General features: G+C 29.7%; 1 protein-coding gene across 2 annotated transcripts in view; it reads right to left on the bottom strand.

Moving 5' to 3' along the window:
• Positions 1-8,046: 8,046 nt before the first annotated feature.
• The window catches only part of LOC113553949 (probable G-protein coupled receptor 21), a 115,697-nt gene continuing 110,055 nt past the window's right edge, over positions 8,047-13,688 (bottom strand). For both annotated transcript variants that reach the window (XM_026957555.1, XM_026957554.1), the window contains 3 exons: positions 11,424-11,626; positions 10,727-10,991; positions 8,047-9,755 (listed from right to left, as the gene is read on the bottom strand). In XM_026957555.1, coding sequence (XP_026813356.1) covers positions 8,541-9,755; positions 10,727-10,991; positions 11,424-11,626 — 1,683 coding nt within the window. In that variant the 3' untranslated portion in view covers positions 8,047-8,540. The remainder of the gene's footprint in view (positions 9,756-10,726; positions 10,992-11,423; positions 11,627-13,688) is intronic.

Genomic DNA, 13,688 nt, shown 5'->3' with positions numbered 1-13,688 from the left:
CGAAATCATCTGCCACGGTAGTGAGCGACAATATTCTAAACAAATTTATTTGTTAATCTAAACCCCAAGACGTATACACAACTGCACATTTCTTCATATAAAAATGGCTTCCCAAATCCCAAAAAAGGCACAAATTAGTTTTTCGTAGTTTCTATTGTTGAAAATAAAGTCAGCCGTTCGACACAAAAAGATGAACATTTCGATGTAGCGTACACCTACCTAGCGGTAAAATTGTGAATTTCAGATGAAAAATAAATTACTGAAAATATCATTGTTGTGCAAAGTGAAAAACTACCAACTTACAACAATAACAATTTGATACTAATGATACTACCGATCTTAGGTAAAAAAAATACTTCACAAAACATCACATCATAAGACAACGCAAAAACGGATTGTTAAAATGGTTATGTTCTAACAGAAGTTGTTATGCATTTTAACTGATATCAACAAGTGAATACGGTAATCGGTGAGTACAATCATGTACCAATAACAGATTAAAATATTGAACATATTTCTTAGAGAAAATTGCAAACGAAAAGTCAATGATTCCACTTCAACTCGACCAAGCAAAATAATACTAAAAGAATTACTGACAAATTTAAATACAGATATTTATTGTACATAAGAATATTTCTTCTGTCCGAAAAGCCTGCATGTACCTATAAATGCGAAAAAACTTTCCTATAGGTATATCCAAAATTGTTTGATAAAATTTGGCAATAGATAAAATTTGGAAAATGAAAACTATAATATTTTTATATTAGATGATAAAAAATGTATCCACATTCTGATAAATAAATCGTTTATCTGTATCACAATTCACAATTGAAAATAATTCAAATTGTCTGAGTTCTTGCAGACAATATTTTTCCGATGGCACATTTCAGTCCACATCTTATTTTTTTATGTAAATGTATTCGCTTATTTTTTTGAAACATCAATATAACTATTTAAGTTAACATATAGGTAGGTATATATGGAAATGTAGACATTTATAAAAGAATTAGATTTACAATACACATCTCAAACACTTAATCTATCCAAATTACATATCGACTTTTAAAATAGAAGCGCACGAAGCTGTAAGAAAAGTTTTTTCGAATGTACAACTTATTGGATGTCGTTTTTATTTAAGTCAATCTTGGTGACGTTATGTAAGTATCTAATAAATAACTAACTCACATCGGTTAAATAAAATACTTGTTATCGATACCACGGTTTTAAATTTTAAATGTGTTAATTATAATTCGTAGGTACTTTAATTAGTTTTATTGTATTATATATATATATATATATAATGATATAGATATGTATATAGATGTGTGTATTTTCAATCGACTACAGTAATATTTTTATAGTAGTACATGTTTTCAACGTTAAACTAATTTTCGTACGCAATTGTAATAATTTAAGGTTCAGGTTAAGAAATCGTGACGCACAGTTTAGACGACGATCATGTCCGATATGCCGAACCCGATGTAGCCACTAGACACTGCGTAAAGATATTAAATGGTCTAAATGTATAATAGACCACGGTTATAGATACAGTTTGAAGCAGATGTTAATAATTGATGTATGATAACTGATTACTGATTAAATATACACGTTGTACTAGGTACAACGTTTGATACGTGCTCTAGTTTATACTAAACGTAACTCGTAAGTAAATAATAATATATTAATAACACAGACCATTTAATAATAGAAAATGGAGTAGGTACATTATTATACTTGTAAAAAAAATTATTCGAAAATTTTAATTTATACTATAGGAGTAAGCTGGAAATATGTATTTCTTACTGCTCTATGTATATTTTGATTTTTTGGAGTAGAAGTATTAAATACTAAAAAGTAAGTAATGACAATGGTGTACTCTAATATAAAGATGATAATCAATATAATAGCCAATATGTAACCTTAAATAAAATTGTAATGAAAGGAGATAAAATATCCTCTATCTTCCTCCCTCCAGGACATGCTACTCGATCTATATATACGACCATTATTTAAAATTAATTACCTAAGTAATATTTATAATGTTTATACTTAGATAAATTAGTAAAATCTAAGTAAACCCTTTGGAAATAGGAATGTGATAGATAATATTATTATAATAATAAAATTATAGAAAAAATCAGTCAATACATGCATTTTTAAATGTAAGCATTATATTATTATAATATGATAATAGTTAATATGCATAATGTGTCATACGATATATGTAAAATGTATGCAGGTAGTATACCGTATAAGGAGAGACGTCTACCAGGAAATTACCGTTCGCATAATAACATAATATAATAATTTGTATGCGCTGATTGACGCGTTTTATAGGCGAATTTGGTACATCAGGTTATCAGAATATATGTGGCTTATATGTGGTATATTATTGATAAAAAAAACCACGTAGGTAGTAGGTACCAAATATGTTGAAAAAATAATAAATTTATAAATAATCATAACTTAAAAAAAAAAAAATGGGATTATATTGTTACGGCAGCAATGACAGTTATGCGTGAGCCCCATTATGTATCCGTGTAGATATAGGTGATGCTATTGGGTATTCGTAGGTATTATAGAATGTAAAATAAATATTGGCTGAGAGCGCGAGAAAGTTCCAATTTGCAGTAATGTACTTTATCATAGACGACATAGATACTTAAAAAAGTTACATGGTTTGATCAATATAATGTACATACTGTGAAGATATTTGTAAATATACACATCAGTTAACAATCTATCATTTCAACTAAAATGGTGAAAAACTGTTTGATCATTTCCTGAATGATAGGCGCGCAAAATAAATTATAGCCTGCGTGTAACTTATTCGCTGTCGCAATTAACGAATTATATATCGCATAGTGAAATATGTGCTCCAGTTCGCTATCCAAAATAATGTAAATATAAGCCTTAACTACAATGGTTCATAGTTTAAACGTATACCGATCGCTAAATGTCCAATAAATGGACCATCTTGCATACATCTATGTATATTGTAAGTTATTTTATATATTTTCAATACAGAAAATTATTCACAAAAAAGTATATTATTATTACATATTTTTTTGTTTAATTGTATTCGTACAAAATTTTTTTTTATCGTCAGGTGGTCGCTGTGAGCGAACCGGTAACTAATACAGTGGCTATCGTCACGATAGTATCGTGCACTTATTAAAATACAACAAGGTTTATGGGATGTTTTCTAGGAAGGTTAGCGCAAACAAGAACAGTATTCGCATTAACGGTAATAATTATAATACTATTTTAATATTGACAAAACAATACAAATTGGATGTCCACATAGCGGAACATTATTATTATTGTGTATACTCGTGCCTACAGGCAAGGTTAGATTGGGTTAGGTAATCCTAAAAGTGTATAGAGTAAAAAGCCTGAACAAATCAAGTGGAATGCATTTACTGGATAATTATGTGATATATTCGACAAAAAGGTTCACCGAAGTCAATACAGGAAAGGTGGGTGTAGCATAATAAATACGTTTTAAAATTAAATATAGTTAGTTATCTTTTTAGATTCTAAGCGGAGCAATGAATGTATTGATTTTACTATGATTTATTTATTTAATGATTGTGATATTTTTTTGACTCTGATTTATAATCTAACCTTTCAATATCGGCCACTTGCTGATTTTTATATTTATATAAATTTAAGTGTTTTAATTTGTAATACAAATTTTGTATTTATATATTTCATATATTTATAAATCTGTTTATGAAGATTTAATTTGGTTAAATATTAAAATAAATTTTTTAACTATGTAATTATATATTTGGTTTGGTACCTATATGGCTATATATAACTGGAGTGTCATTAATAGAAACAAAATAGAGGTTAACTAGAGTACTAGACCTCTATTGACAGATTGGTGTATGTGATGCGACAAAGGAGAGTGATGGGTATAGCCGTATAGGTAAATATCGAGATTGTTAATGGAAAACAAGAATATTTAATTTGTCACAATAAAATGTAGTTGTATTAATTTGTTAGGTTAATTTGTTGTTGTTTAAATTTATTGAAATATTTATATTATATTTTTTGATAAATATTCATTGACTTCACAAGAATTTTATTCAATTACATGCTCATTGTTCATAAAATATGGACCATAATATTCAGTCCTCGGGAAATTAAATACAAATTAAAACTATATTTAGGAGATACAAATTATAAAATTAACTTCACATGAATTCTTACGTTGATTACAATGGTGAGTTATGTATTTATAATTTATATAATAAATAATAGTTTTACACGGTAACTTTTCAAGTACACTGGTTCAAGTGTTTCTAATATTATAACAACATCGTAATAATATCTCAAAATAACAGAAAAAAAACAATATTTTTTTTCAAGGCGTACATAAAATATTATAGTGTATATCATTAACATATTATTATTATTGCACTTTTTGATTATATATTAATACTAAAAATACAATTTAACATAATATGTTTGATATATTTTTACATTAAAAATAAATTTAGAATATAAAACAAATAATTGAAAGATAAAAGTTATAATATATTTAACATAAATTATACTCTTCGATGCACATTTTATAGGTATTTTGAAGATAAAAATAAATTTTTTTACAAACTACACCACAAATCCAGTTTATGTAAATAATGTAATGAACATACATCATAAAATATATATGGTATACAATATAATACAAATAGTAGGTTATCGATTTAATGTGTGATATTTTTTCTGTTGGTCAATTTCAATAAATTTATTCATTTTTTAAAATATTACTTAACGTACATAAACTAATATTAAAAAAAAATTATATATATATATATATTTATCATGCAGATTTTTAACTTTTCAGATAATAATATTTATTGTTCATGAATTGTATTAACAATTTTAATACTGCTGTTTGAACTGTTCAAAAAAATATTCATTTTTTCTTTTCTATTCATGTACACATGTATTATTGTTTATATCCACAGTGGGTAATTTCATAGTTTTTTTTAGGATATATTATAAGAATCACTGAACTGAATAAAAAATTATAACAATATTTTGATTTTTAAATATCCGTTCACAAATGTATTAATTAATTAATATTTTAATCGATAGAAGTTAGTTCAATCCTCAATTTATGAAATTTAATTTAATTTTGTTTCGTATTTTTCTTTAAAACTGCAGAGTTAACTATTTGAAAACAAATCATAATAGTTTAAAGTCTGTGAGACAAAAATGAATAATAAAATAATGTATGTACTCGAAATTCAAATTTTGTAAAACTACCATTATTCTTATACCTAGTTATTTATAAATATATTTTATTTTATTAAGATTTTATTTTATCTTGGTATATACATACGTATAGTATGTTGTGGATAAATTTCGAAAATGAATAAATCAAATGTAATCTATTAAATGTTAGTTATTTTGATACATTTAATGTATGATCAATTTGCTAACTTCAAAGTCTTCAAATGGTTCTTGCATTTGAATTTGAATAGGTTTCCTCCCATAATTCTGTATTGACAAATGCTTAAAATTATCCCAGTTATTTCACAATACTTAAATAACTTTACGTAATTGAACTGTACAGCTTAAAATTATGTTTGCATACCTATTCAAATCTAGTTTACCAGCTATAATTTCGACATTTATTGTTATAAATAGTATGTATCACGTTGCAGTGAAAATAAATGCTAAAGAATAATTATTAATTATTATTTATTTTAAGTGAACTAAATGGCCAATTTATAATTTCCTTGATCATATCGCAATAAGTATCCATGTTTTGGCAGATAAGGTCCATAAAATAATATATATTTATTTATCCTACTAATCGTTTGGAGTACATTGTACAGGTGTATGACAAACTCTTACAACTACTAGTTTAATGATGTCTGTAGAAAATAATGATTAATTACAAACATCTATATTTCTTAAAAATATATAATGACTAGTTAAGTTATTGTTACTATTATTAATAGGTAATTTTAATATTTCACAATATACATTATACTTATACGGAGTAATTTAAATTTCTAATAATCATACAAAGCTATATTGTAGAATAAAACATTACATATAATACGTAGTGTAAGTAATAATACATTATGATTGTATATAAGGTATTTTGTGATGTTCTTAGTTCTTTATTCAAAAGTGGCTGGAGTATATAAACATCATTAATTCTCCGAATAAAAATAGTAAATTCTCATAGGACAATCCAAGCATTAAGATAAAAAATATTTTAAATTTATGTCGGTAGCAGTAATTTAATTATTTATAAATGTATGGTATTGTTATACAATTATATTTAAAAACCATAAACGATTAATTTCTATCATGATTTTAAAAAAGTAACATCTTTAATTTTTAGTTATAGTTTTTTCTCTCTCTAGGTATTAAATTAAATATTTAATTTAATATCTGTATAAAAAAGTACAAAATTTGTTTTTTATTTTAAATTGGTATTATTTGAAAGATCTAAATTAATAAATACTAATACATTGACATTAGAGTACTTACATTAATTTATTGAAAATATGTTTAGATAATTTAATTTAATTATTACACAATACTATGATTGATTAAATCAATGTTTATTAGATTGCAATAATGCAGTTATTTATAATTGATTAAATATTGTTGAACAATATTTCATTTTAGAAATTATTAAAGATTTTAACTTTGAGTATAAACACCATTTTCGTGTTTATTTATTAGTATGTTCCATATCTTTACAAGAAGCCAAGCATAACAATAATACCAATTTCTAAATAAAATATTTATAATGTTACGTGAAATGAGTCGAAAAGAAATATCCCTATTCAGTTTATATTACATTTTAACAAATCTCATTTTGCAAACTGTCAAACAATGTTGAAAACGGTAAAAGGAACAAATATATACTTTACTACGGATATTTTAACCCAGTTAATGTCAGTCATTCAAACGTCGCAATCATTCAATTTTATTAGGATTTGTATTTGTAAAATGGTTGTTTTCGTTAGGTAAAAATTTATTTATCTAGAATAATTTCAAAAATGCTAATAGATTTATTTCTATTACGTTGATGATTTTGAATGTATATTAAGTTAAAATTTATGGGAATTTCCATGATATTATTATAGATAACATATATACTGAACCCATCCATGTTAGTATAATATAATAAATCTTATCGAGGGATATACCTATAATATGTATTATTAAGAGCATAATATATTAATTAGTAATCATATTTTTATATATATATATATTAGAAATACATTGATATACAAAAAGAAACTTTAAAAAACGTTTGAACAATAAATGGCCATTTGCAAATGTTTTATATTTAATAAAAATAAAGTAAATAATAACAATAATAATAATAATAATAATAAAATGGATTTCATTGGATTAAATTTGTTGGAAAAAGTAAGCTCAACTCTGCAACATGATCTAAAATAAGCGCGAAAGCAAATGTTTAAAAACAGGTAAAAATTAAAAAAAAAATTACCTTTGATCCCTTGAATGACTTCAATGCATTTTTGTCTGTTGACTTAAATATAATATAATCACAATATAATCTTCGGAAGACCTACTATGTAGGTCGTTTAAAACTCATGATGACCCGTTTATGATAATAATATTATTATGAATAATGTATTATGTATTCGATAACTATTATGCAATTAAATAATGTTATAATGTTTTAGTAACAGCAACAGTATTTAAAACGATATAGTTTTGTGGGAAATTAATTTTCACGGACTGTTAGTGAAGCTCTCTATAGGTATTAGGCGGTAGCGTTGGTAGTGAGGCAAATTACCTCACCTGAAATTTTGATTAAATAATGTTTAATTAATATACTTTTTAGATCATCAAAATACAAATATTTAATTCATCTTAATTTTTAACCTATAATTCATTATTTTAATAAAACATTTTTTTTTTTAAAATGTGTATAAATATGATTTTAAACAGATTTAAAAAAAAAAAAAAAAACAAAATAATACAATACGATATTAAGCGTAAAGCGATAAAAAAAAAAAAAAAAAACTGTTTGTCCTGTCAAAGTATCCGAGTTACACAATAATTTATACGATGGTGATATTATAGGTAGGTAATACACGTCCGAGTAATATTTTCATCTACATTTTTTCATTTGACTATCTCTTAAGCATTATAGTATTTTCATACACGATTAATATTACACATGTATCGTTTCAATAAAGTACAATACTATAATATAATATTGTAGGTAAGTAAGTATACTACGGCGATCATTGAGTTCACTCGACGGATCGGCATCATCGCGATCAGCTGTCGTGTCATTGCGTACAGGAACACCGTTTCGACTTCGAGAGAATCGCGCACGAGATAATAAACAATATAGAAACCGATAAAATTCGGTTTCAGTATACAAATGCAACTTTCACGCGTGCGAGGAGAGTGACGACGAACGGAGAATCGCCTCGTCGTTGAACAACAACAATAATAATAATAATAATAGAAAAAAATACAGCGTGCCCGGACCGCCGCCACCACGATCGCGGGCCTTACGCGGAGAGTCTGGTAAACCGCGCGAGGCCGTCGTTCGGAGCGCATCCGCTTCCGTCGTTGCTGGAAGACGGACTGCTATAGTAGGCCAGCGACGTGTCTTCGTCGTCGTCATCGCAGCCGCCGACACCGCCGCCGCCGCCGATGCAATCGTCGTCGTCGAAGTTGAAGTCGACGTCCGGACAGTGGACGCGGCCGCTGCCGGGCCTGCAGTCGTCGATGAACAGCGTGACGGCGGACGACGACAGCTTGTGGCCGCCGACCCTGCGGTCGTTCCGGCCGCAGACAGCCGCGCCGCCGCCGCTGCTCTGTTCCGACGCGTACGGTTCGCTCTCCTCGGACATGGCCCTCGTGATCAATATCCTGGGCGATCGTCGCGAGTCGCGCAATATGCGCCGGACGAACGCGCTCCTGTTGGCCACCGCGCACCGGCTGCCCCGGTCCGGTCCGCCGTCGTTGGTGGTCGACGAGTAGCACCGCCTGATGGACGAACCACCGCCGACGCCGCCGCCGCCGCCGCCACTACCGGCGCCGTCGTTGAACCGGACGTCCGCGTAAAAATTGCCAAAGTCCAGGGCGTTGGCCGAACACGTGGCGCCGGGCAGACGCCTGACCGGCGCCGGCGGTTCGCCCGTCTCGGACAGGCTCATCAGCGACGACCGGCGGCTGCAGAGCAGCAGCAGCGGCGTGGCCGCGGTCGCCGACCCGGTCTGGGCCACCGCCGTCTTGCCGTGGCCGGCGGCCGCGGCCACTGGCGTCAGCGACGGTCTGCGCGACCCGCACGCCGACGGCGTCCGGGCCTGGATTTCCTGGTTCACCTCGCACTTTGTCATCATCTTGCGCCGGTAGTTCTGGTACGTCTTCTTCAGCAGCTTGTTCTTGATGCCGTACAGCAGCCCGTTGCACAGCGCCGAGCCGGTGATGAGGGCGAACGACAGCGACTTGACCGCCGGGTCGGTGCGCGGCGGCGCGCCCACTGCCGCGCACAGTGACTCGTACAGGCACACGCAGTAGTACGGCAGGTAGAACACGGCCAGCGAGCCGACGATCTGGAACACGGCGGAGAACGCGTTGCTCCGGCGCAGCTTGTTGGCCATCGCCGTGGGCAGGAAGAACGGATTCCGCTGGTGCGTGATGGTCACCTGTGCTGATAGCGTCACTTCGAATATCGCCGACGCTATGCGGTGCCTGTGGTACCGGGCGATCGTGAACACCTGCGAACCATACAATATCGACGCATTACGCGGTGTGCAGTTTTGCGACGTGCGCCCACTGTGCTACGTTTATTTTTTACAAGACTTGATCGATTTAGAGTCGTGTTACTTATGAGTTATAATGTCTTGGAACGGATTTTTTTTTTTTCTGTCATACAACCGACATCTCGCATAACGCAATTTATCTAAATCCTAAAATCGTATTGTTGCACAATGAAGCGGACGCCACACCCGCATGTGTTGTAGGTCTTTCTGTCTTATCTGTCTTACTAACGTACATCATAACAGATTCGCGCTCGGCAAAACGCATTCTGTGATGATAGCTATAATATTGGAGTAAGTTTACCTATTATCGAATTTAAAGGTAAGAATATTATCCGGACAATAACATATGATTTTATTGATATTATCATTTTAAAGTGAGTGATGAACATTATTATTAAAACTAAAGGTAAGAATAATATCATTAAAAGCATACGTCATTGTCTAGACAATATTCTTGCCTTTAAATTCGACAATGGGTAAATTTACTCTAATATTAAAGCTAACATCACGAGATGTATTCTGCTGAACAAAAATTTGTTATGATGTACGTTAGTAAGACAGAGACAACACATGCGGGTACGGCGTCCTCAAACAGTTGTAGATATCATAAAGTTTTCAGACATTAGTAGGGTATTTACTATTTTTTGAGTATGGAAAAAAGTACTTTTCACGAGGTATGGAAAATAATGTGTTTCTAACTCAAATTATTTTTAGATTCAATAACCATTCATTAATGAATAATATAACTGTAGACTATATATAGGATATTGTTTGGTAAATTAACCTACTTATAACAATAATCAGTCTATCATTTCCAAAATGTTATAGGTTTGTGAATAGGTCGACCTAAGACTGATCAGTCTTGATTTAATAATAGATCACGAATGAGATCAGTGACAATATGATTTTTATATTTTAAAACTTACTTTTATGTTACATCCAAGTATGATGACACATGGTAGTACTAGAGTAATGGTAGTATAGAAAATGCTATAAAAAATAGTAGCTCGACCTTTGCTGAAATCTGTTGTACAAACAGGCAAGCCCGGTTGATAAGAGTAAGGAACTAACCGGAAAACCGGTGGCAATGAGATCAACAAGCATACAATCCATGTGCCACAGAGTCCCAACATGATTTTGCGGCTGTTTACTAGTGTTCCGTAATGCAACGGTGCCGCAATTGCATAATATCTAAATAAAAATTATATTAGTGATGTCAATGTTAGCTACTATAATATAATAATTTATTATATTTTTAATATTTATATCGTATCGTAATTATTTTAAACAATCGACATAATATGCTTCAGAGGATAGTATATTAGTAAAGACTAAACTATAGGTTTTTAAGTAACAATTTTCAATTTTACTACACTTGAAATATTTAAATTTTAAAACAATTTTGTTCAGATTAGTAATTTAAGTGGTTTGTAGTAATTTAAGTATTAATTATTTGTTCAATTTAATGGAGATGACTTGTAACAGGTTAATATAAATTTGCTTTAATTGGTAAAACATATTTTATTTTCAAAAACTTAGGTGAAATGTATTACTACTAGATTTGAAGTTTACACGTGTATAATATTTATATAATGATTTAGTAATAGAGCAATAAATACTAACCTGTCACAGTTGAGACCACACACTGTCCAAATGGCCATTGGATGTAGGAAATTAAACAGAAATCCGTGAACGGGACACAACCACGGAGCGACTTTTTCGTACTGGTTAAATGTCTCCGGTAAAATGGACACCAGTACAGAAATGCAGACAATCAAATCCACAGCACTCAAGTGCGTAAGCAACACGTTTATCGGTGAACTCGTCTACAAAAAACGTGTAAATACAGGTAAATTACATTGATTTTTGTTTTAAATTTGTGTTTATAAATGTAATTTAAAATGTACTATAGTGGTTTAATGCAAAAATAGGCAATTTTTAATATTACATTTTAGATTAACTATTTTTAAATATATATGTATATTTTTTTTTTACCAGTGGTTGTCGGTACTATTTATTTTTACTTTAAACTGCAATATGTAACGTGATCTCCAGTTAATTCCCAGTTGCCCAATAATAAACTATTTTTTAATTTATTTCATTACTAACGATATTTATTGGCTTTTATAGGAATTTTAAATGGAATTGAGTGAATCGGATTTCACAAAGGTGATTCGTTAGGAATGCAAGGATTTACTTACATATCATTTGACTCTTTTTTAAAATAATTAAATTACTAATTCTACAAACATTATTGTAAAATGTAAATGTTATAAGATATTATTAGATTCAGGAATATCAAGCCATGGAATTTTCATTTAATATAAAATATAAACATCAAATCTCATATTGTGATAAATTCAATTTAATGCATCTCTAACTATTGTCTATTTATCGTTTGAACGCTTCAATGCCTTTTTTTTTATATGCATTTTAATTATTTTTCATAAAATTTAGCTAAGAAACGGTTTTACTATTTTATAGAACATTTTTAAAAGAAATAACAAATACACGTATTATGGTCATTGTAAAAATCAATAATTTCCTCGTTCTTGTTCAGAATTTAAATGAGAATAGGAGGTAATATATACTTGTAATATATATTATGTAGTTAAACTTTTTATCGATGCGATACTGAGTGTTTTATAAATTGATATATTTCATATTAATTTTAAACTAAATAATAATAGTTAATCTCATAAGAATAATTGGATATATCATTATATATAACTGCATACATTATGTAAGATGTGTTTTAGTAGAATAACGTGAACGAAGAATAAAAGCGACCGTAAACGCGACAATACAATAAAAAGGGAAACTAATTTCCTACTAAAACGCTCTCGTATTTTGCACAAAACTCAATTATTGTGGATAGTATAATGTTATTTAACAATAGTGATTTTGGTCGAGTGATGACTTTTTAACAGTATTATAATACTTGTGCATTGGTTGGCTTTATTTTAAATTAACCACTATAATTATTTCAGAATATATATTTATTGATTTTATAACTTTAAATGTTGTATATTTTCAAATATTTGAAATTCTGCATTTATTAATTCGTTAACAAAATATTATTTAACTCATAAATATTATTTTACATACAAATTCTAAGTATTTTTTTTTTTGAAACTTTTTTTCTTGTTTACCGTGTAAAAATTTAAAACATATCTATGTTATCATAATCAATAGTATTTTTCTATGCATTAAAGTACAAAAACAATACATATATGCATAAAAAATAGGTACTTATTTATTATTATCCTTCTTCTACTTAACCATGTATTGTAGTCTGATATTTTTATACTTCGTTAAAATAATAATAATAGATATATATTGCTTATAATTAATAGTAGTATAATTTATAATTTATATTTCTTAAAATCATAACTATGTGTAAACAAACTAATAAATACAAAAAAATAAGACGGTTTCGTTATTTATGTCTTAAACTAGGTTAGTAATTTCATTTACTAATCTATTACCTATAACCCGTTATCTTGATAATAGAAGTTACTATTTTGGTAGGAATATCGGAGAAAAAATGTTAACAATAACGTCAAAAACTATTATATTAGTTACATAAAATATAGGATATTGTTCGGGCTGTATCCCATTTGCGTTCCAAATAAAAAACTTAACACCCTGATTTATAGTCCAAATGCGCCCATTTTGCATGCAACGTTGCCGTCAGTTATCGTTTAAAAAAGTAAAATCAAAATTAGTAATCATTAAAAGTAATCATTTTAAAGATAATGATAAATATTACACAGTATACGTGTTATTTATCTAAATATTGTTTATATTATATTAAATTATAAATTAAGTTAGAAGTTTTCGGATCATGGGTTTGACTGTCTTTAATTTCGGTAAACTTCGTTTTTT

The sequence above is a fragment of the Rhopalosiphum maidis genome, chromosome 2 (assembly GCF_003676215.2).
Source record: "Rhopalosiphum maidis isolate BTI-1 chromosome 2, ASM367621v3, whole genome shotgun sequence".
In the NCBI taxonomy this organism is placed as follows: domain Eukaryota; kingdom Metazoa; phylum Arthropoda; class Insecta; order Hemiptera; family Aphididae; genus Rhopalosiphum; species Rhopalosiphum maidis.
The sequence above is the reverse complement of the archived record's forward strand: the minus strand, read 5'-3'. Positions and strand labels throughout refer to the sequence as shown.